This window comes from Chanodichthys erythropterus, chromosome 6, assembly GCF_024489055.1.
Source record: "Chanodichthys erythropterus isolate Z2021 chromosome 6, ASM2448905v1, whole genome shotgun sequence".
NCBI classification, from domain to species: Eukaryota; Metazoa; Chordata; class Actinopteri; order Cypriniformes; family Xenocyprididae; genus Chanodichthys; species Chanodichthys erythropterus.
The window spans coordinates 21,865,139-21,890,288 of NC_090226.1; the positions used below are offsets into that span (position 1 = coordinate 21,865,139).

The following is a 25,150-nucleotide window of genomic DNA, read 5'->3' on the forward strand; positions in this document are numbered from 1 at the left end:
TTCCAGGGTAAATAACTGTAAAACAGCCAGTGTTTTGCTGTAATATCGGGGAACAGTATTTTACTGTTCCAGGTCATTTACAAGCATTTTTGTTTTGAGAAATCTTAACACAGATATTCTATGCTTCAACAGTAAACAGTGACCAAATAGTGACCACAAGCTCCAAAAAGGACAAAACACCATACAATTACAAGTTATGGGCTATTTTCCAATTCTTCTAAATCCATACTAGTTTTGTGTGACAAACAAACCAATTAAATTAACATCACACCTTGCATGAGAAGCCATTAATTTGAAAATCCTGACATTTCAGAGCTGCAGTGGAGGGGAAGACTTTCAGTATAATGGTGATTACATTTTTCATTTTTTTTTTTTAGGTGAACTATTACTTTAAGGCATGGCATAGAGACATTAGCCTACCGTATGTACATTTTTTATGAAAAAGGACTTTAGTTAAGTAAGTTGAAATCGTGTTTATGGTCAGTTTCGTATTAGGAAAAGTCATGTAGCTGCCTCTCAAAAATCTCAAATAGCACGAGGACTTAAGAGTAAAAGCATGACTTTGGGCAAAAAGAGATTTTAACAATAGAGTCGTTCTCTCTCGCGCTGTTCTCCTAATGATACCATTACGCCTCTCCAGCGCTTCTTTGGGTGTGAACGCAATGACATCTCCGCCTTTCGCGAAACCCCCTCCTCTCCTGAACAGAGTATCACATTCACACAGTAACTCCATAGATCACTCCTCATACACCATCCTGCACAAAAAAAATAAAACAAAAACAATAAAGGACTTTAAAGAAAAGACCAGACAACAAGGCGAGCAATGCTATCTTCTGACAATGCCTCATCACCACCTTTGAGAGTGAAGCAGGATGAATTTCATCTTCTACACATTCTTGGCATACTTTTATTTGGGATCGCAAATATTCCTTCTCCATACCGTGCTCGTCCAGCCTGCTCATTCTCACCCGCAGCCCTGCCACATTCTAGCGCGGATAGGACACACTGTGCGCCTGGGTGCCCTCCTGCCTCCCCGTCAGTCGGTCCGGGTGCGGGCGGCTCTCCACCGCGCCCTCAACGGTCTCGCCGAAAGCGGCAACAACTTTCTTCCGTACAACTTGAGCCTGGACGTGGTGGCTCGGGAAGCCCCGAGCGGAGACCCCGAGTCGCTCTTCAGGTGTGTGTGTCAGGATATAGTGGTCCAGGGGGTCTCGGCTGTGCTCGCCTTCCCTCAGACTCAGGAGGAAATAGTACAAATGGAATTTATGTCCTCTTTTTTGGAAATTCCTTTTATAAGCATCATTGAGCACGGAGAACCCCTCAAAACTCAGGTAACGCGTTTCATTTAAGCAGCAAAACTGCTCCTCTTAATCATTTGGTGATTTTTTGACTTTATAACGCGTATAGGTCTATACTACAACTTACATTTGTGATGCACAAACCTTATACACGACTTTAATACATCTGTTGACTGATTTCAAAAATACATTAATTGGTGTGAGTTACGGTGTGTTAAAGGCTAATTAAGGCTTGAATGCCCCCAAATAATGCTTGACCCCCACCAATATATCACAGTAAAAACACCCTGTGAGGGTGTATTTTTTTATTTTTAACTTAAAATATGTATTTCAACACTTTTTCCAAACAACGTTTCATTGGTCAGAAAGTTGTCAGAATGCGCTAATTGTAGGCTCGCAAAAATAAATCGCGTTTGTGTGAGGAGGTAACCATAGCAACAGTTCACTGCTCGAGCACTTTCCATTAAGATTACTATTGGACAGTGCAGTGTCAAAAAATAAGTAGGCTACTGGCATTATAACTTTATTGAAAATGTACACCAAATAAAAATATTAGAAAAACCCGTTGGTGTTATATTTATAACGTTTTTAAAGTAGTTGTCCAATGTAGCCTAGTTGTTAACAACATACTGGACAATTTCATAAATAAAAAATTCTTCAAGGACACCCAAGTTTTTCCTCTTTTTTATCACTTTATTTTATATTTTCTTAGGTTTGTCAGTAGGGGACAATCTTAAATAGTCAAGCCTGTTACCATGATTTTGTGCAGTAAACAACAGATAATAAAAAGATTTAAATCATTATAAAAAGCACCTTTAAGTGTCATGACCTTGAACAAAAGGCCAGTAATGGCTAAATGACTTTTATAATTCATGACCTTGTTACTGTTATGTTTTTAAAGGCATAGCTTAATCTCAACATACACTACATTAAAATGTTTAAATGAGGCACAGTGTAGATTATCGACTAAGTGCAATGCAAAATAATAATAAAAAAAGTTAAAATATTAATTATAAAAATCTAGATTATATCCGTAGAGTAATTAGATAGCCAACACACAAGACACATTTCCAAATATTCCAAGGTGCTTGAAAACAGTTTATATAAGAGCAACTAATTAACCACCATGCCCTCAATTTATGTATTACCCGAAATGGCTTACACGATTCAGAGTTTGTTTTTTATCTCACTCTCTTTGATGTCAATTGGGGATTCGTTTTTGTCGAGATTTTGGCTTTACTCTGAGATGGCAGCTTGATGTGGTCTATAGCTGATCTTTCCCCTCAGGTCACAACAGATCTCTTCAGCTTGTGTGTTAGGTTTGTGTTTGGACTGTTATGATGCACCTGCTCCGTAAGAGAAAATGTTTCTCTGACAGGTGTGTTCTCTCAAGCAGAAATATATGCCACATTGCATTACACTCAGTCAGGTATGTCATACGCCGAGACGGGTTTCAGAGACATCAGTGTCAAATGAGATGTTCTGGTAAAATGCTGAAGTTAATGATATGGCCTAGAATACATTAGGTGGTTATAATGACATTGGCATGAAGCAGCTGCACTGTAGGAATAACTGTTTGCATATAATTGTATTTCTCTCCTTTGTTTATTGTCATGTTTGATTCTGAATTCTTGCCATACATAATGACATATTATGATGTTCGTTTGAGTATATTGAATATTTTGCACCTGTCAGAGGGAAGTTTCATGTGCCGGTGTATTTGGCATGCACCACTGGCTGAAAAGTGCTTACATCACAAGGTACTTTAAGAAATTAAAAGAGGAGAAAAATACTGTAAATCTTACAGGCAGCTGGGGAAACGCATACATTTGTCTTGTTTAATATCCATCCATTAAAATCACTTTGGGGGCTTCTTAACTACCCTACAAATATTTCAGTGGTCCAATGAAAATCTGCACACCAAATCTTTCCTTTCAAATAGAAAGACTTTGATCTCACCATGGCCACTGTCTGAGATTAAAGCAGTACCTCCAGATGTTGTTGCTGCGTGAACATGGTGCGGTCCACTGCTGAATGACTATTACACGCTTGAGTCATGATGCTGACATCGGACAGCCGTCACAGATAGATCAGACAATGACAGATTTCACTGTGTAGGCTGTAAACCTCCGTCTATGTCCTTCTGCAATCTGCCAATCAGTGTAAAAGCTCACAACGCTCTGCTCTAGTGTGTGACATCGCTCAGGCAAAAATAAAGGCAGAGTGATAATAGGGCTTGTGAACTGGCTGCTGCTGTAATGCTTATGGGACGCTCTAGAGCTCCGAGCCGCTTGGATCCAGCTTCGCTTGATCTGCTAATCTTGCTGGTTGAGGAGAAACGTGTGTTCTTCAGCAGGCTGGCTTTTGCCTTGTGTTTTGTTCATCAATTGTTAGAGCTCCACGCGGAGATGCTCACAGGGCCGTGATGCGGTGCAAGTTTTTTTCCTCTCATTGTTTTATTCTTCACAGTTTGCTTTGTGAAGGATGTTGCGGTTCTAGTACAACAACTTTAAAGCTTTAACTCTCGCGTTCTCGTGTTAGAGGTCCAAAAAACCCCAGGGTCTTTTTTTAATTGACCCCAAACAGAAACAATGTTACTATAGTGGATGGCAATGGCTTTCTGAGTGCATGCCTACTTTGTAATAATACAACACAGGGGGAAAGCTTCAGTAATCTCAGCCCACTGGGTTTCAATTAGATTATACAAGTACTGTATATTAAAAGAATTTGCTGGAAAAATAAGTTAATCAGTAGTAGATTCAGCATTGCATTCCAAAGGTTTACCGTAATAAATTAGCCTGACTTCGTCATACTCATATTCTAGGCAGAATGTGAGTCTGATACTGCTCCATTGCACTTTAATTATGGGGCGTGTCTTAACCGAACCAGTAAAAAAAACAACAACTCTGCATTCAATTGGATAGACCTACAACCAATCAGAGCAACGCAGTAAGTGACGTATGTTGAACTTGTACTTAAACTTTTGCCGAATCCCGTTGGAAGGACGGCAAACATATCTTTCCCATCGACAAATGCCTTGATTGCGGTTCTTTGTTCGTCTTTTAAAATTAATGCGCTGTCGATTTCTTTTATTACAGACGTGATAACGGAATCTAAACATCTTACTTCTCCAGCAGTCATCGTTGGTGAAAACCAATTCAACCCAAGCGCTCTTTGATGACGTGAGTGGTTACGTAACCGCAGATAGCCTGTCCATCATCGATTAAAGCCCGCCCTAGCAATTTGATTGGCTCAGCCTTCTGGGAGCCGAGTATAATTACTCCATAATGGATCGAGTCCAGACCGAACTTCCCGTCCAAAAAATGTTGTGGCCGTGGTTCGGGCTGGCACCCAGGCTAGTAATAAATGGCCATCCTCTAAAAATGTGGTGTGACCACCAAGTAAAAAGTACTAACATGTTTTCCTATACACCTGGCATACATTTTAGTGAATACATCTTCATTATTACTTTCAAAAATGTTTTAAAACATATTTTTCATATTATAATTTTTAACAAATGTCATTACATTTTTTTTTTTTATAAATATCATTAAATATTTGGAAAGTCACACCACATGACATTCTACAACTAGAAATAACCCTGGCTTGTCATAAAAAGGTTAAATGATCTCTTAAGAGATTGACCTTGCCACGCAATCATGAGGGTCTGAAGCTGGGCTTGCAGACGGTCAACTACAGCAACCACTAGTCAGCTCTGTCGGAAGCCATTGAGTACTCAAGCGCTCAATAACCATACAACGCACTTGTTTTTCTTAATGCAAACCAGTGACATTGGCCTGTCAAGTCAAGTCATCTTCATTTATATAGCGCTTTTCAAAATACATATTGTTTCAAAGCAGCTTCACAGTGATAATAGGAAAATTAATGGATACAGTAATCTAGCCTTGAGGTCATGAACGCATAAACTAACTGTTCTGCATTTGTCATTGAGAACATATGTCGTAGTTTAGATATATTTTTAAGATGGTAAAATGCGGTTTTACAGATGCTAGAAATGTGGCTTTCAGATGAAAGATTTGGAAAGAGCACACCCAGGTTCCTAACTGATGATGAAGACTTGACAGAACATCCATCAAGTGTTAGATAGTATTATGTGCGGAGGTTTTGGGTCCAATAATTAGAATTCCTGTTTTAGTAGTAGAAAATTACTAGTCATCCATTTTTTTTTATTTCAGCTATGCATTCCGTTAATTTTGTGAATTGGTAAGTTTTGTCAGGAAGTGAAGAAATATATAGCTGAGTATCATCAGCGAAACAATGAAAACTAATGCCATGCTTCCTAATGATATCTCCCATGGGTAGCATGTACAGAGTGAAAAGCAACGGTCCTAGTACTGAGCCTTGCAGTACTCCACACTGAACTGTCAATTAATAAACACTTGCTGACACAAACTTTTTTTTTGTATATGTATATGTATATGTATATATATAAAACGGTAACATAAACCACAAGTACTTGAGCACTTCGGGTATTGTTTTGACAAGTAACTGAGAAATAGTCGGGCAAACCCAAGGGGTCCTCACTGTTACTTGTCTTTTATCAGTCTCACCAGAACAAGAGTCATTCTCACTCAAGCACAACTTTTATTGCCCCTCCTTTTCCGACATGCCCCCTAGCAAAACCATGCCTAAAGCCCGGGATACACCAAGCCGACGGTCAGCTGTCAGGCAATGTCAGACCATTTTTGAGTATCGGGCGGCTTAGCTTTCAGTGTGCTCCACACTTTAGGCTCTAGTCGGACGCCATTTTAGGCCAAAGTATACTTCACTTTTACACGTACGCGAGGGTCAGCGTACAGTACAGTGCGCATGATGCGAATTCTGTCATCAGAATAGTACACGCATACTGAACGCACACCGCCGGATTTTTGTAACCACACGTACTTTGTACACGCAGGTTGCACATGCGCATTTAATTGTTTTTGCAGTAATTACTTTATGCACAAGGTGGCCATCATGCCCTGGGGGTGTTGATTTACAAGGTAGTTGAAGAAAAACTGCATAAACAGAACAGACTGGTACGCGTACAAGCTTCAGCAACAATGGAGGTCTACACAGATGAGAGATTGTGCCAAGAGGTTAGACGGTACCCTCATTTGTACAACTCTAGCATGAAAGAATACAAAGATGTTTATATGGGTTGTAACTAGGGATGTAACAATATATCGTAATACAAAATGCAACAATATGTATCATGGACAACGTTAATGACAATATTTATTGTGTATAGTTCACCCAAAATTGAAATTACTGTGTAAGAAAAAATTCCAGTTTACAGAGTTTTAGTTCAGTTCTACACTGAACTACTATATAATGTTTAATATAATGTATAATAATGCAATGGGGGAATATTTTTGGGTCTTGATAATGCCAATGTCTTATGTTACCAGTAAAAAGTAGCCTACATTATTTTTAATATATCTAGTCAACAACACAGTGCAAGCATATTCATATTTTTCTGTATTTTCAGCTTCAGAATCATGAATATTTTTATTCTGGTATCAACATTGTCCTGTGCATTGGGTTAGCAGCACCCAAGTCCAAGCCTATTCATTTCCTCCCCCAATTTAATACCAAATTTGGCATTTTAATCAGTTAATTTTTTGTTAAACTTTTACCATATGTCTTGAAGTATTGCAATAATATCGTATCGTGAGTTGTGATATGTATCGAATCGTGACATGAGGGTATCGTTATATCCGTAGTTTTAATTCATAGAGTTATTGCAATTTTCTGTAATACACATGCGTTGAATGCCTGTGTTATGCGTATGAGTCAAGTGAAGTATACTTTGCAAGGCTGTGCGTTTTAATGTTTTTTAATACACTAGTGCATACGAAGTATACTTTCTGCTTTTTCGCCTGATACTCAGAGATCACTCTGATTGGCTGTTCAATTTAGTGAATCAGCGCACAAAAACCGATGAAGGCAAACAAATAATGGAGTAAAAACACTCACAATTGTCATTTCATCTCATTTGAACAGTAGATTGTTTAAATAATAACCAAGGGCTGTTAATGCCAGTGACAATTTAGCAAACATAATTGAAATGTTTGTTTAGATATATTTGTGAGGACCTCCATACTGTAGACATAATGGTTTTTATACTGTACAAACTGTATATTCTATCGCCTTACACTAACCCTATCCCTAAACCTACCCATCACACAAATCTTTCTGCATTTCTACATGTTCAAAAAAAACACGTTTTGTTATGTTTATTGATCAATTTTCCTTGTGAGGACCAGCAAAAAGTTATTTATTATTATTTATTTTACAGATATTTGTTCTCTGTCCCATCTGGACTAACATCCCAGCTCTGCTTGCATGAACTCGATTAAAACAACAAATGTTCTTTCTTGTCTCTAATTTGCAGTAGAAATGTAAAAGAATTACCAGAGGGGATGCTATAAAATGAAAAAGAAACCCAGTGCGTGTCATAGGTGGCTGCTAACAATGAAGCGCATGACAAGAATAATTAATATAAACAGTCTGTAAATCAGAAAATCCACAGGAAAATGCAGGAAATACATCCACTTAACCAAGACGAGACTGGACAAAGAACTGAACAAAACTGGGAGTATACAGTATATACACACAAATGACTGGACAACAGATGAACAGAATCATTAATCAATGGAAGACACTGTGGCACACACTAGGAAACTAGGCCTGTATCTCAGTGTGCAAACTATACATCCTAAATAGTATGTGACATTAGTAATTTTCAGTACTATTTAGGATGGATAGTATGCACAGTGGGATGCAGGGTCGGTCACACAGGCAAACAGGAACAGGGAAAACAGAACCAAAACACAATGAAACTCAACCAGAACAGATCATACATGTTACTGTGCGCAGATCCAAAACTCTTTAAAGGTGCCCTTGATTCAAAAATTGAATTTACCTTGGCATAGTTAAATAACAAGAGTTCAGTACATGGAAAAGACATACAGTGAGTCTCAAACACCATTGTTTCCTCCTTCTTATATAAATCTCATTTGTTTAAATGACCTCTGAAGAACAGGCGAATCTCAACATAACACAGACTGTTACGTAACAGTCGGGGTGTACGCCCCCAATATTTGCATAATGCCAGCCCATGATGTTCCCAACATTATAAAAGGCATTAGACAAGGGCAACCAGTTAACGTCTGGAGCTGCACACAGCCGAATCATCAGACTAGGTAAGCAAGAACAACAGCGAAAAATGGCAGATGGAGCAATAATAACCGACATAATCCATGATAGCATGATATTTTTACTGATATTTGTAAATTGTCTTTCTAAATGTTTTGTTAGCATGTTGCTAATGTACTGTTAAATGAGGTTAAAGTTACCATCGTTTCTTACTGTATTCACGGAGACAAGAGAGCCGTCGCTATTTTCATTTTTTAAACACTTGCAGTCTGTATAATTCATAAACACAACTTCATTCTTTATAAATCTCTCCAACAGTGTAGCAATAGCCGTTAGCCACGGAGGACAGCCTCAAATTCACTCAGAATAAAACTTTAACATCAAAATAAATACTTTACTCACGTAATTCGAAGCATGCATGACGAACAGCTAGTAAAGATCCATTTGAGGGTTATATTAGCTGTGTAAACTTTGTAAATGCGCTGTAATCAGGCTGTAATATAGTCGACAGCTCGTGTGGCAGGAAGCTCGCGTCTTAAAGGGGCGGCGCCGAGTGTAAATCAGTGCATTGTTAATGATGCCCCAAAATAGGCAGTTAAAAAAAAATAATAAAAAAAAAAATCTATGGGGTATTTTGAGCTGAAACTTCACAGACACATTCAGGGGACACCTTAGACTTATATTACATCTTGTGAAAGAACGTTCTTGGGCACCTTTAAAAAAAGATGTAGAGTCTATATCTTTACAGCTGTAGCACTGTCATGATGTGGAAGTATTCTATAAATATTTACATGAGAGCTTCCACTGACTGCTGCAGAGCTAATAAAATTGTCGCTCTATTTTATAACAGTTTATCACAACACCATAAAATTTATCACAATCCTATAAGAGAATTGTTAAACTGGCAGTTGCTAAATGGGCAGTACTCAAGTGTGTTTGATTAGAAACTGTCTCTGCACATCAGAAAAGATTATTCAGCCAAAGCCGTCTAGAAATTTTACCCCTCAATGTGTGTATGAAAGGTCCCACGTTTAGTTTGCTTAACACAAAATGTGATATTTTAAAGGTCACCCTTGGGCAGAACTCAATACTATTACTTGCTCCATGAATTTATAGATCATAAAATCCAGGTCTCTTCTGAAACAGCACAAAATTGAACTAGAAATTGCAAGGGATTCTAAGTCATTTAATAAGAAAAAGGTATACAGTTCAAGAAGTTTTGGTTGCTGAACAGGTAAAGAAACTTAACTTGACAGAATCAGCTTCTTTTGAAGACACAAATTGCCAGTAAGCGCAAGCGTTTCGTTTTGTGTTTTGCTGATGGTTGGTTAAACCTTCAAAGTTCAGCAATTTATACAATCTAGTGGTCATTTATTATTATAAAATAGGTTTTATGTTAACACCAGAATTGCAAGGTGAACATTAAGTAAGTACATATTGTTAGCTAGTGTTGGATACAATGGTGTCTTTTCCCAGGAGCTTAAAGATGCAGGCTCCTGCTGTTCTCTCATCTTGTTGAAACAATTCACAATTGTTTGATGTGAAAGATCCATAAAAATCACTATGTCTTTTTAACTGCATTTCCTAAACTTCCCCATTCCAAGCTAACCTCCATGGATAGCATGGTAACTTGGTGGATAAAAATGAGGGCTGTTAATACAAATCAATCCCAGACAGAGGTGAATCCCATGAGCTACCTACAGTAACTACTGTAATTACTGAGATCACAATCTTTCCATTATTGTGACCTTGAACAAAGCACTTATCTTCATCCTGGTCCAGAGGGACTGACCCTGTGATCGCTGTACTCTGGAGCCTTTTAGATAAAAGTAATGTTGCTTATCATTATGTTACGATAATGGGTAATGTTTTTCTCTAATTCTAGAGGGGGAAAAAGTCCCAAGCATTTATCTGCCATTAGTTTTTAAAATAGCAACAATTGCACTTTGATATTAATCAGAGATGATCTGTAGAATGTTCATTTTTTTCTTTTTACTGTTTATTTTAACCCCACTCCCACTTAGATTAAATATGAATAATCAAATATTTTATGAAATATAAAATCACCATCAGCTCTCATTCTGTTCAGCATGTCACTGTGGTATTTTTATATTTCATTGTATTTTTATTTATATTTTTAAGCTTATATGTTATTTGACCATGATATTTCACACAAAAGTAAAAAAAAAGAAAAAAAAAAAAAAGAAATGTTTTCAATAATATTCCTTTCTACCAACACCAAAACAAAAACACAAGTGATTCAATAGAATTAATTTATATATAATTTTATTAATATCCTGTAGTCTCAGTTCATTCTGAATTATAGTTGAATGCTAGATTTGCAAATATTTATTTAACATGACAGTACACAACTACACATTATTTTAAAAACCCCAGTGAATATGCATCATAAATAAAACATTTCTGAACAGTTTCATCCAAAATAATTCCTTTCTGTTTTTTCCTCCCTTATCTCAAGACTGTTTCTTCTTATGTGTGTTATATAAAACATAATGATAATGCTTGTGAAAAAGGAAAAGGGCAATGATTTGATGTCATTTTACATGTTACTCATTCTGATTCAACACAAGTATAATTTTACTCACAAGCATTTGGATTTTCATTTAACTTTTCGGCTTTAATCTAAACTGTTTATATGCTGGCTTTAGAGATTTTTTTCATAATGTTTTCATAATGTTAAATCATCAAACCTTAACACTTCTCAGTTATAACTGAATTACCTTTTTTAATTGACTCCAATTTCAATATATGTTGCAATAGAGTCAGGAGTCATTTGTAACACAGAGATCAGCATAATGCAAAAATCGATATGAATGTAATCAAAATTCCAGGAGCCAGTTATTGGGCAGGATGATATGGTGTGTTGAAGAGAGCGTGCTCCTTTACTTGCTGTTAACGGGGAGATATACACACTCTACGACCTTAGCACTCAGTGTAAAGTGAACAAACCTTACCTGTATCTCAGCACTGCAGTCAGAGAACCAGCAGGAACTGATTCACTACCTGAATCCTTCAGAGATCATCTCCTGTCAAAGATGTTCATACACTTTCAAGTATTTTTACGTCCAGCCTCCTTCATCCACCGCTTTACTTAAACCTTGACAAGAAATTGATCAAGGAGGACTAAAATACCTGGAGAGAGCTATCCGTTACCATTCTTATTCAGGCATGGGAGTACATGACCTACATGCCATGTGACTGATCACAATGGAGCTGCAGGAAAATGGCGTGATGGCTGGATGATGGCACCATGAGAACACAGTCTAAAGTTCTTCACTAGTGGTGTATTAGAACTCTTGCTCCGGGCTAATGTGTGAGCTGTGATGTGAAAGGAAAAACAGGGAAAATCAAAGTCTATTTCATGATTTTAAAAGCCTTGAAAATTGGACACTGGTGAAACATGTAATTTAATGAATTTTTGATTTATGTGGTTTTATATCATTACAATACATGGCTGCTGATGCAGAAACATAGAACAGCAGATGAAATAGAACTTGGAATGAATTACATGAGTCATAAGGACCAGGGGTTTTCAAACTTTCAAACTTTTAAAAAATGCACTAGGGTTTCCAGTTATTGTTTGTAAACACAACAATCAAACTGGGCCCCTCCTCATGGGCAGAACACTGCCAGAAGCGTACGCCCTCTCCCCTGATATGATATCAGTTGCACATGCAGCCCAACCGACTCAAGAAACTACTTGTGGGAAGATTTTTGAAAATTTTGCAGTAGCCCCTCACTGCAGAATACACAAGATCCAGTGGGCGGAGAAGGTAGGGTAGGTTAAGGGATATGTAAAGTGGGAGGAGTTGGATCCAGATCCAGGGGGTGGAGATGGGTAGGTTTAGATCCAGGGGCAGAGACGGGTAGGTTTAGGGATATGTACAGTGGGAGGAGTTAGGTCTAGATCCATCCCTGCCCCCTTTATCTCGTGTTCTGCAATGGGGACCATCTCAAATTTTGGGCCCTATCATACACACGGCGTTTTTTGCTAGTTTCAGCCCGACATAGTCAGGCATTTTCATGTCTAGCGCCCACATTGTTTAAATAGCAAATGCACTCATGCCCATCTGTTCACCCATGGGTGTGCTGGTCTAAAAACGAGTGCATTGTTGGTGTGTTGCTATTTTGAGGCAACTGAAAACGACGGCACCATTGACCAACAAAATACGCAGTATTATTATTATTTTTTTGTTATTCAAAGGGCGCGTTAGTAATATGCACTTATAGGTGGGTGCTTAACACGCATACAATCTACTGGTTACACACACAGGGATGTAGCACACAAACATACCAAATATTAAAATTAAAGGGATTACAATGTAAAAGATTATTATTGTGTACATAAAGATAAAAATGCCTACATGTCATGTTGAACAGTCATTGCATGTATCAGAATTATCTATTTGCAGTAATGTGTCATGCGCTTAGTGCACCTGCGTCATGCGCTTCAGACCATGCGAGAGAGAAAAGAAAAAAAAAAAAAACGAACCGGAACTTGTTTTTGGGTTTTGGCCCATAAAAATACGTAATCCCTGCAGCACTATATATATATATATATATATATATATATATATATATATATATATATATATATATATATATATATATATATATATATATATATATATATATATCTGTGTGTGTAAAACCCATTTACACTATGAGAGGAAAATAAGCCTCATATTATTAGGTCAACATGTTTACAAAGTTGCCTTTTATATTGTCACTGTACTAGGACAAATCAACATATTAAATATTAAATGAATTTTTGATGTATTCATCTATTAATGTTAGATGTATAAGCTTATAGACACCATAGAAAAAAATGGTCCAATTAAAATGTACAAACACCAAAAAACCAATTGGCCGTTGGATTTAGAATTTTATGAAAAATAACTGTCATGTTCACACTGCCCCAACAGACACAAACAAACGCTGATTGAACATGTTCATTCGGGTGAAAACAAACCCTGACCAACGCCAACAGAAGCTGACAGGGGTAACACACTGATCCGACAAACGTGTTTGTTTGCGTTTGTCTGTGCGGTGTGAGTTGGCTTTTACTGTTAAACTGATGTAGACAGAATGAATTGAATAAAATAATCACATTTAATGTCATGATTTCCAAACAGTCCCTCTGAAAGAAATTTGAAGCAGTGATAATAACAAATTAATTTATTTTATGTTAACTTTGACAGCCATAATATACATTTTGTAAAATCATACTTTATCAGTCAGATCATAGTATAAACATTTCTGGATTGACCAAATTAGATGGTGCTTTCATTGTCTTTTCTTGACAGCCACTGGTCACTACACCCATTGTTGTAGTATGGACATTAAATATATGCTTTTCAATATAAGAAAAAAAAGAAAAAAAAAACATTGTTTGGAATGATGAGTAAATGGAGATAGACTTCCATTAACGACCATTCATTAATCATCATTAAATACAAGCACAGATTTAACATTAGCAAACTGAGACAGGCATCTGTAACGGTCCCAGATTTACAAGACTGGCCTTCGAATTACATCCTGTGCCCTTGACATCCCCGCACTGTTGCGGTTGTGTAATTCCCCTCTACCTGATGCTCTGTCTACTGTCTGGATCTGTGGCGACTGCTTGCTGTGTCAGAGCGAGGCAGACTTGATGAGCAGTGACTTGATAAGTAAAAAAATTGAAGGAGTCCCAGAAAAGGAGGCTGTAGAGGCATAGAGAGATAAGTTATAATAGTGCACAGGTGTGAGACAGTGATAGGCAGCACTGCCTCCTGGGTACAAGACTTCTCTGGGAGATTTTCACCCCTGACGCTTGAAAGTGACAGTGTGGCCTCTGTGGGAATGTTCTGGCCTGTACTAATGTTATACTGGCACTGTGGGAGAACCCAAAGGGCCAGTTTTACCATGATTTCCTTTAACTCCCCTAACACATGTGCAAATTAGCATGAATCTTTGTCAGAACATATGCTTGTTAAATGTTTGGCTTAACTGTCAAAAGAACCATTTCCTGTTGGCTAAACAAAAGCAGATGACTGAGAAATTCAGATTTCATTTTGCACATTTAACTGTCAACAACTCAGATTTAGGAAAAATCTTCCCTTAAAGGAATATGCTGGGTTCAATTCAAGTTAACATTGGCATAAAATGAAAATTATCTTTTGTAAATGCATGCTACTGTATGTATCCTATTGTGAACGATTCATGTATGTTTTTCTTTTTGACCTCGTAATGTTTAATCAAAACTCTATCTTCCAGTGAAACAACAGAGTTGGCATATGCTAACCAATCGTTCAGTCTGCTTAAAGTCACCCTTTTCTCTTGCAATCATTCTTGTGTGCAACATTTTGCAACACCCACATCTCAAAATCCAATCAACAGCTGTTATATCCACTAGACTTGTCTAGACTTTGTCAAATATTAAAATCAGAACCCACAATTATTGAATGCAAGATCAACCAAGCCTGCAGGAAGGAGAGAGAAGTTATCACTGGGCCAAAGACCCACAACCTCAAGAGCACACACCACACGTGCACCAACTAACAAATTTAAAAAGGTGTAGTGATTAATGAAAATAACTCTACCCATGCAGTGCAGGAAACCTCACACCACATGCAGTAAAGGAAAGACCCAGATGACCCCAGAGGAAAGTATTCCTTGAATATAGAAAAATGTGTTAAAAACTCCCATTTTCTTCATAAATATAGACCCTTAGCGGCTGGTACAAAAATGACTCAAATAGCAAAATCAGTAATAACAAAAAAAAAAAAAAAGAAATAACAAAACAAACATCTATATATGACTATCAGCTTAAAACTTATGAAAAAAAATAAAATAAATCATAAGCAAAACATCAGGGCCTAGACATCAGAGGTCCATATGCATAGAACTCCACAAAGGAAGATCTGTCAAACAGAAAAACAAAAACATAAATACAAAGGAACTTTATCAATCTTTAACAAACTAAATAAATAAACAATATAAAATCAACAAAAAATAAAAAACCTGTCACGGCGCAAATCTAACACAGAGTCGTAACCATTCAAAACACACAATCCTTTAAAGGTGCCCTAGAATTAAAAATTGAATTTACCTTGGCATAGTTAAATAACAAGAGTTCAGTACATGGAAATGACATACAGTGAGTCTCAAACACCGTTGTTTCCTTCTTATGTAAATCTCATTTGTTTTAAAGACTTCCGAAGAACAGGTGAATCTCAACATAACACCGACTGTTACGTAACAGTCGGGATCATTAATATGTATGACCCCAATATTTGCATATGCCAGCTCATGTTCAAGCATTAGACAAGGGCAGGACATCTGGATGTGCACAGCAGAATCATCAGACTAGGTAAGCAAGCAAGGACAACAGCGAAAAATCGCATGATCACATGATCCATGATCCATGATATCATGATATTTTTAGTGATATTTGTAAATTGTCTTTGTAAATGTTTCGTTAGCATGTTGCTAATGTACTGTTAAATGTGGTTAAAGTTAACATCGTTTATTACTGTATTCACAGAGACAAGACTGTCGTTATTTTCATTATTAAACACTTGCAGTCTGTATAATTCATAAACACAACTTCATTCATTACAAATCTCTCCAACAGTGTGTAATTTTAGCTTTAGCCACGGAGCACTATTAAACTCATTCAGAATCAAATGTAAACATCCAAATAAATACTATACTTGCACGATTAGACATGCTGCATGACGAACACTTTGTAAAGAACAATTTTGAGGGTTATATATTAGCTGTGTGAACTTTGTTTATGCTGTTAAAGGCAAGCGCGAGCTCTGTGGCGGGGAGCGAGCATTTAAAGGGGCCGCAGCCTAAATTGGCTCATATTTAATGATGCCCCAAAATAGGCAGTTAAAAAAAAAAAAAAAAAAAAAAAACTATGGGGTATTTTGAGCTGAAACTTCACAGACACATTCAGGGGACATCTTAGACTTATATTACATCTTTTAAAAAGATGTTCTACGGCACCTTTAAAATCACTCAATAATTACACAAATAGTATCACTATAACAAACCTAACCATCTAATACAAACACAGACCTCTGCCGTAATCCAAGAGTTGACTAGAAACGCTGCACATTAGAGTGGAATAGAAACACTGCGTGATGCAGCTCATTGCTATAGGTGAAACATGGCATCCACAACTGCATACTATTGCATACCGCCCACGCGCTCACACTCTTGCACACAGAGGTTATCTCTCTACAATATAGAATAGACCATGTAAAAAAAAAAAAAACATCCTTATACAAGCTCTTACAGCATCTAAATTTATGACACTTCAGAGTCACAACACCGGAAGGAGACGAAAAAGATCAAGCGTCAGGGAGTTAGGCAGCCTGCCAACCTTTGCGCTATTTATAGTATAAATAAATACATATGCCCCACCCCATACACCATCCTTATTATCCACTCGGTCACACATAGAAGCTTGTGAACAGTTTTGAAGTGGCTGTGTGCAAGTTTTCATTCACAAGACGAGTGAGAGTCATGCTTGCGGTGATTATTTTATTGAGTGATAGGCAGTGGGTTCAATCAGTGACATTTTTAGATTTTCTATACGGTGTTTCATGTAGAAAAGGCGAAAATTGTATTACACCGCCCAGTTTTTTCCCTAAACGATGATGTAAGTTCCTGTTGCAATTCTCGATTCAGCATTAATGGCCTATTTTTCACAATCGCGACAGAAAATCAAAATACTGCCTTAACGTCACTAGCAGAAAGACAGTGCGATATAAACAAACCAGACTAGAACTGAACATGGCGTGACGGCAGCTTCACATTCTCTATATCTACCTCCTCAATGGCATTCAAGTCTTTCAATTCAGTAGAAAAATCGTTCCTCTTCATAACATAAGGTTCACATCCAACATTTGTTGTGATTTTCTGTTTATACCTTTCTAAATCAGCACAGTAAGGACTTTTCTCCATCTCTTCCATTCTAATTTTCACTGCTTGCCCTCCACCTGCATTTCACGTGTCACCAGAAAGACGTGATTGCAAACAACCTATTGAATCTATATTTATGAATTATTTTAATTTATACAACAGTTCTTTCTGGTTCTTGAATCTGATTGGCTAAGAGCAGTGAGATAGTCTAGTGATAACAGCACTCCTACCTTTTCACTGTTTGTATCACTCCGCTTGAACAAATCCACCGTATTTTTTACAACTATTATACTATTAAACTACTAAATTGTTGTTCCATGAACTAAAAGTTGAGAATGTAGTTGATTAGACCTGAATGTAACTCATATTTAATCATAGTACCTATTTTAAACTTTGTTTAGATGTTTTAGATGCGAGCTCCAGGCCGTCAACGGCCATCCGTGCTCGTGTACCTGCAACAGCTTCATCTCAGCCAGTAACTTTAGGGATTTGCTGTTGTCTCATAAATTGGTTAAACATGAGATATAATCAATTTGGGTACATAAAATGGGCAATCTTTGATCTTATTAATCTATTACTTGTTCCTGAGCAAATCGAATTGGGCTATGTTAAATTTAATAATTAAATATTAAGGCTATATTTAAGTTACATCCTGTAGAGCACTGCTTTTGTAAATTTGACTAAATTGTAAAATTGTGTTTATTTCCTATTATCATTTATAATGGCTATTGTTGGTAATTTAAATATCATTGTTCAATAAATATTAATTTATATAAATAATATGTTGTATTTGGTATTGAGAAAGGGTCCATTAGTGCATAATATGGACTGAGTGAAATTTAAAATTTACGAGTGAATGAGTCAGTCGCCAGAGACTTTTAAATTGAAAGGGACTTTTGTAAACAAAGGACATTGATTTAGCGCTGTTATGGAAAATTCCCTTAACTGTAAAAAGGACAAATACAAAGATCATAATATATAATATTATGGACATTGACCTGAAGAATTAATGTTATATAAGACAGGTAATGCTCACTCAAGCAATCTCTCTCTTTCTTTCTCTCAATAATACTGTACAAAATACAATGAGTTTAAGTGGAGGGACTCAAAATTCTTTCATTACTAGTTCTAAGGTGACATTTTAGAATTAGTAATGGAGCCTTGGTCAAACTGTCAACTTAAGATTTGAATCTGTGGCGGAAGGAAGTAGTTCTGCACAGAACACTTCGTTGTTATTTCTTATTTATTTACTCACTCGTGCCATCGGACTGTTGTATAAATGCAATATCACACGAGTAGCCGTGTGATATGGCTGTATATTGGCACGCTGTGATGGCCTGCGGCCTCGTACCTATGGCCAAATCACAGCCGTGCTGATATGCAGCCATACTGCACGGATACTCGTGTGATATTGCTCATATATACATTAATTTATTACTGTATTTAAATGTTCCTTGAGGTTCACAAAAAATGTTTTGAAAACATTATCTATCTAAAACTATATGAAATTGTTTACTTACTTACTTACTTAGATACAACACAGCTGACAGCTTTAAAAGTTTCTTTGCAAACTCTCCATTACACTGTGCCTCGTTTAAAAAATAATCTGCAGTCAAATTCTCTGAACAAACATATATTATCCTCTAATGTGATCCATGACAGCATTAAAATGCTTGGATCCTTCTAAAATCTGTAAAGAGAGACACAAAAGAGCTGTTTAAACTGGATGTGTCAAAGTGAATGTTCTTTCACTCTTCCATTTGTCCTGTTGTCGACAGACTCAATGGCGTGGAGTATGTCAGAAACTGAAAGCGCATACACTGTACACTGTGTGATGATTTGTCAATGTCTTGCTCTGGAGGCAAATGTGTATGCAAATGTGTTTGCCCATGTGATGTGATGTCACAGATCCTGGAGCTTATTAAATTAACGTTTTGTTTATATTGAGGAGGATGTTTTAAGCTATAAAACCTGCAGAATGTTTTAATTGTACAAAGACCTCTTATATGTTAAAAGATCAAGGCAAATTTGTTTTCTTATGTCATGACCTCTTTAAGAAAAGTGGAAATGATGTTGAAGCTAAACTAATATTCCTTTAAGATCCCTTCCATTTTGTGTTGTTGTCAGAAATATGTCACCTTGTTACCTGCTCACTGCTGACTTGACATTTCTTGGGGTTCAAATTGGTTCCACTTCTAGCATCAAAGTGGTTTGTAATGACCAGGATATATCACCTATGTGCTAAATGAGAGAAAAGTAATTTGGCTGCTTACCCACTGCTGTCTACAAGCTTGATACTTAGTCTTAATAATATCCTTAAAAGACCCAAGAGCAAGAGAAGCATTTATCCACCACGATGCTTCTTTTTGCTCAGATTAAGCACTAGAATTAGTTTCAAGCGTCTTGTCACGACAGAGTAAATGTTTATCAATTACAGCTATTTTGTCTTTAATTGAAGCAGTGATTCACAATACTTGGATGGGCTAGGAGTAACTTTAGTTTTGTAATTTTTGTAACAGAGTAACAATTATAAATATAGCTGCAAGCAGCAATTACGGGGCCAAGCACAAAAACGGCACAAGAAGCCAGCCAACATGGCCGTGAGCATCAGACCAACAGCAGCAGTGAGCAATTAGAAAAAAAAGTTATTAGCATTTTTGTCAAGTTTGTTATAACTTTTGAGCACGAGGTGGCGCTGGTCCGAAACTTCTCAGGCTGCTTCAGGGCATTGTCCTGATGACCCATACCAAATTAATGAATTTTGGTCAAACCCATCAGAAGTTATAAGCAAAAATAGCCATTTTTCATATCTCCACTCCAGTAGGTGGCGCTGCGCCGAAACACTGTATGATGCCTCAGGTCATGCTTGTGATGACACATACCAAGTTTGGTCTGAATATGATAAAGCATTGCAGAGATACAGCTTCAAGAGTCATTTTTGCATCATGCCTCAAATTCGTTGCTCTGGTATACGAAAACGGTTTGACTTATCGACTACGGTTCGATTTTGGTGAAAATCGGAGCAACGGTCTAGGAGGAGTTAGAAAAAGTAGGTTTTTAAAGAAAAACAATATGGCGGACAGGAAGTTCAGCTGACTATGGAAAGTTTGATATCTATGTTCTCAGCATGACCCAAGGAATCTACTGAAAACAGTTTCATTACAATCGGTTAATATAGTCAAAAGTTATTAGCATTTTTGTAAATTTTGTTATAACTTTTGACCACAAGGTGGCGCTGGTCCTAAACTTGGTATGCTCCTTCAGGGCATTGTGCTGATGACCCATACCGAGTTTCATAACGATACGCTAATGCGTTCGTAAAATACAGCATTTTAGCACCAAATTTAAAATGGCCGACGGCCAAAATGTCCAATATGGGAAAATTGGATATCATTCGACTCGGCATGATTCCCCGAATCCAACGAGACCAAATTCATGATTTTTGGCCAAACCCATCAGAAGTTATAAGTAAAAATAGCCATTTTTCATATCTCCGCACCACTAGGTGGCGCTGCGCCGAAACGCTGCATGTTGCCTCAGGTCATGCTTGTGATGACAGTTACCAAGTTTGGTCTGAATACGATAAAGCGTTGCGGAGATACAGCCTTATGTCTATTTTCGCAAGCACTACGTACAATTCGTTTGCGTGTTTTTCGAAAACGGTTTGAGAAATCAACTTGAATTCCATAACATTTTGTCGGCATGGTCTGAAGATGATCTGGTTCAATTTTCGTGAAAATTGGAGTAACGGCCTAGGAGGAGTTCGAAAAAGTACGTTTTTCAGAAAATTCAAAATGGCGGAAAAATTTTCATGACGGAAAATGACGTCATATGGTGCAATCGATTCGTCTTGACCCAAGGAATCAGAGGAAAAAAGAATTTTGTTTCTAGCCCTTATGGTTCAAAAGTTATTAACATAAACATAAGTGCAACTTTGGACAGCTGATGGCGCTAGAGGGATTGAGTTAGAGACTCCAAATTTGCTATGGACAAAGGTCAGACTGTCCTCTAACTGTGTGCCAAATTTCACAACTTTCCCGCAAGCGGTTCTATGGGCTGCCATAGACTTCAAGAGCGGAAGAAGAAGCGGAAGAATAATAATAAGCGTACGGAACGCCAACAATAACAATAGGTGCCTAAGCACCTTCGGTGCTTGGCCCCTAATTTACATTGTTTTAATGTTTATTAATGTACATTGTCCCCTTTCAAATAAAGATATAAAAGAAAAAATGAAAATAATAAAAGCAAGTGACCCAATAAATAAATACTTATAAATACTGTATTTGTGTGAACGGTCTTGTGAAAAACTCCAATTAATGCGACTGCCCTTTTTTAGGATCAAACCTGCATACCAATCCTTTATCTGTAATGACAAGCTAACCCTGCTTTGAATTTTTTAATTCACTTGAGTTTTCTTTTTGGTCATTTTCAGTTCCATTGTTCTTTGCCTTTTCTTATCCCCCCATTCATGTACTCTTCTTCTCCTCTGTTCATCTACTCTGTTACTCAATGATTCCCTTACTTATTCATCGACTCTTCTGCTCTCTCTATGAATGAGTTCAGCTGAGTAGGCTTTGGCAGGTTGAAGCGTGAGATGGGCTCTGCATTTTTGCCCTCCTTTAAAACTAATCCTTTGTTTTTCACTCTGACTGCAAACTATCTTTTGGCAGACGACAGCCTCATTGGTTTCCAGCAGGGCAGAGAAGCCTGCCAAAGCCTTTTCTCCCAACACAGCGCTCTGATATTAGCCAACTCTTTGTCATGTTGTGCTCCTACTGTTTGGGTCGTGACCACCATTTTCTGTTCTGATGCGTCAATGTCTGGGTCGCCTGCGTGCCTTCGGCTGTTGTCTGCCAGGGGTCTTGACAGAGGCTGTGCTAAACTGGGGCAGCTCTGACCCAGTTGCTGTAATAGACTGTCGGGATAAAGGGGCTCATGACAGATGCTTGTGACGAGCATTTCAACAAGCCAATTCTCACTGACCGATGTAACAGCATGGGTGGACTTAACACCAGGCAAAGGTATGCAGCTGCCAAGGACCCCCTTAGAAATTTTAACTATAAAATTCCACTGGTGTATCAAACACTAAAATAGTGATTTAATTTTAGCACTGTTCAAGGAATATTGTGAGTTCAATACAATAATTTAGACTCGTCCCTCATTTTCTTAAAAAAAATGTTATGGTGAGACACTTAAAGGCAGGAACACACCAAGCCGACGGTTGGCTGCCTGGCAGTTTTTCTTCGTCAGCCGACTAAGTTTTCTCAGTGTGTTTCGCACCGTCGGCTGAAGTTGGTCCTCGGTGGCTTTTTTTCGTCCGATTCGAAATGTTGAATCGGTGTCGGTCCGTCAGGCCATCTGATCATTCTGATTGGCTGTTCAGCTACTGCCACCTGCTGGTACGGAAAGGCATTTCATCTCACGCAGGCGCAGAACTGATGTGCTACTTGGCCATCGGCTGTCTAGCGTTGGTTTGGTGTGTCAGGACAACTTTTGACACATACGCTGCCGACGTGAGCCAACCCCGCAGTCTGCTTTCGTCGCCACTAGTTCGTCAGCGTCGGCTTGGTGTGTTCTGGCCTTAAGGTGCGGTTCCACAAATGCCGTGTCATGCGCAAGATGTTGCAAAGGATTTGACATGTGAGTGCAATGGTTAAAGACTCCGGCTAGCGCGTTTACATTTATGTTGCTTTTGGTTAATGAAGTTTTGATGGATGAACTTGCGGTTCAATTGGTCTCTTGAAGAGACTTTTCAGTTTTATGGATGTCGTCATCTTTAATATTACGTTGGTCACTGTCGTTATGGTTACTAGTAAGAGAATACGTGCTTGACTCTCACTGCACGTTCATACAGACAGTGTTCCAGATGTGACTGTAAGTTGCTGTGTGAACTGGACATTTCAAGACTCACACCTGTAAGTAAATGCGGTTGTCAATCCCAAAAACTGACAGTGTGAACGTGGCCTTAGTCTCAGCCCCTGATGTCACACCTATGGACCGTTGGCTGAATGTCTCATGCATATTGCACACTTAAGTGGAAACACTTCAGGATTTTTGAAGTCGTCATCTGGCTAGTTCAATTCTACAGGATGTCCAGGAGACGTGTGTGTTGCGTTCTTTAACGGACCTCCTGAAAACAAATGCCATGACGCCGGATTCTGGATTTTCAAAAGTATGTAACGTTCTCCATTGTTGCAGTATACTTACACAACATTCTTAAATGAATAATTTATTAGATGCACGCCAATGTGTTATTGTACGGATATCGACTTTACATTTCACACCCCTAAACATGATGCGGAACAAAACAAACTGTGATTAGTTGTGTTACATGCCAGTCAAACATCCTCTTGGGTGGTCCTTGGCCAATGAAATTTGTGTCCAAGAGTCCAGACCTTCTGCCGTCAGTTTAGGCTGAATCCCAAATGGCACACTTCTATGCACTTTCGGTCTTGTGGACTTGCAATGGCTGCCGCGGCCATGTGTTGTGGGATATCAAAGGCAGCAAATGATACATCTATGCTGCCTTCAAAAATCCATCAGATGAAGGTATCTCAGGAGACAAGAAGCTAACAATAGATTCATATGTGCCTTGAAGCCTTTTTTACCTTGAAATGTGTCCTCCGAAGGCAGCATTTTCAGGTTTTCGGACACAGCCATCATGTTGCCCATGTCTTATTTGGACTTTTGTGATACTTCCTATTTCTGTGACATTTTTGTATTCCCTTGTAGTTGTTCATGTTGATTAGTTTCCTGAGTTTTCCCAGGTGTGTCTTGTTAGCTTGTCACCCCTTTAAATTTATACGTATATGTTCCTGATCTGTCAGTGTTTGCTGTGGTTGTCTTGCTTGTGGTTGCCCTGTGTTCCCTGGTTTCCGTTTTTTATGTTTATTGTTTTGTTGTACATTGTTGTACATCTCTGCCTGCCATCCAGCTCCCATGTGTTAGAGAAATACAATTTTTCCTCCCATCTAATTTTTTTCCCATCACAATGTCCTTTTAGGGGCTCTGTATACTTAGAAGCCAATTTTTGGATGGTTTGAGTACAGAAATGTGAATAAATTTGTATATCATTTGAGCTGTAGAGCTGTAAATAATTTTTACAGGCATGTTTGGCTTTAAGTGTTTATGATGTTCCATTGTCATGCAAACAAAGTTGTAAAATTGAATATTACTTTACACAGATTTTGTTTATTTCTTCTGGCTATGATTTTGAAGCAGCGATTACTTTAACTTGGACTTTGTTATGGATTGGTCACATTAATTTCCATTATAAGTGCTTCACTGTAACTCACAAATTTTTGCTTTCAAGAGAAATGTCAAATTTTTTTTTTTTGTTGTTGTTGTTGTTGTGGCAATCATTACATCACAAGTTCAGCTGAAGATTGGGATTGATATTGAATCTAGAATATCCCTATAATGTAAGCCCACCCCCCCAGTCTAGATAGTAATGGAATATTGCAACGTTTTTGTGACTACAAAACTGCATGGAGGCAAAGTGTTTCGATCTTAAATGGAAGTCCTAAAATTAACTTTAGTGTAAAATCATGATAGGTGAGCATTTTAATTAAGCCTAGACCTGTCACCTCAAAGAGACTCAAACTAAATTAACAGCAAAAAATATCAGTGCAAGCTGGGGAGAGAAGGCTCTGGAAAACCCCCTATTATTTTATTTTGTGCTCAGCTCAGTCATTGCAGTATGATATGGTTCAATTTAGTGTGCTATAGTGCGTAGTGTACTTTTTAATGCG

General features: G+C 37.8%; 1 protein-coding gene across 1 annotated transcript in view; it reads left to right on the forward strand.

Moving 5' to 3' along the window:
• The first annotated feature begins 872 nt into the window (after positions 1-872).
• grin3bb (glutamate receptor, ionotropic, N-methyl-D-aspartate 3Bb) overlaps positions 873-25,150 on the forward strand; it is a 116,299-nt gene continuing 92,021 nt past the window's right edge. Inside the window, exon 1 of the mRNA XM_067387391.1 lies at positions 873-1,331. Within this exon, the coding sequence (XP_067243492.1) occupies positions 873-1,331 (459 nt within the window). The remainder of the gene's footprint in view (positions 1,332-25,150) is intronic.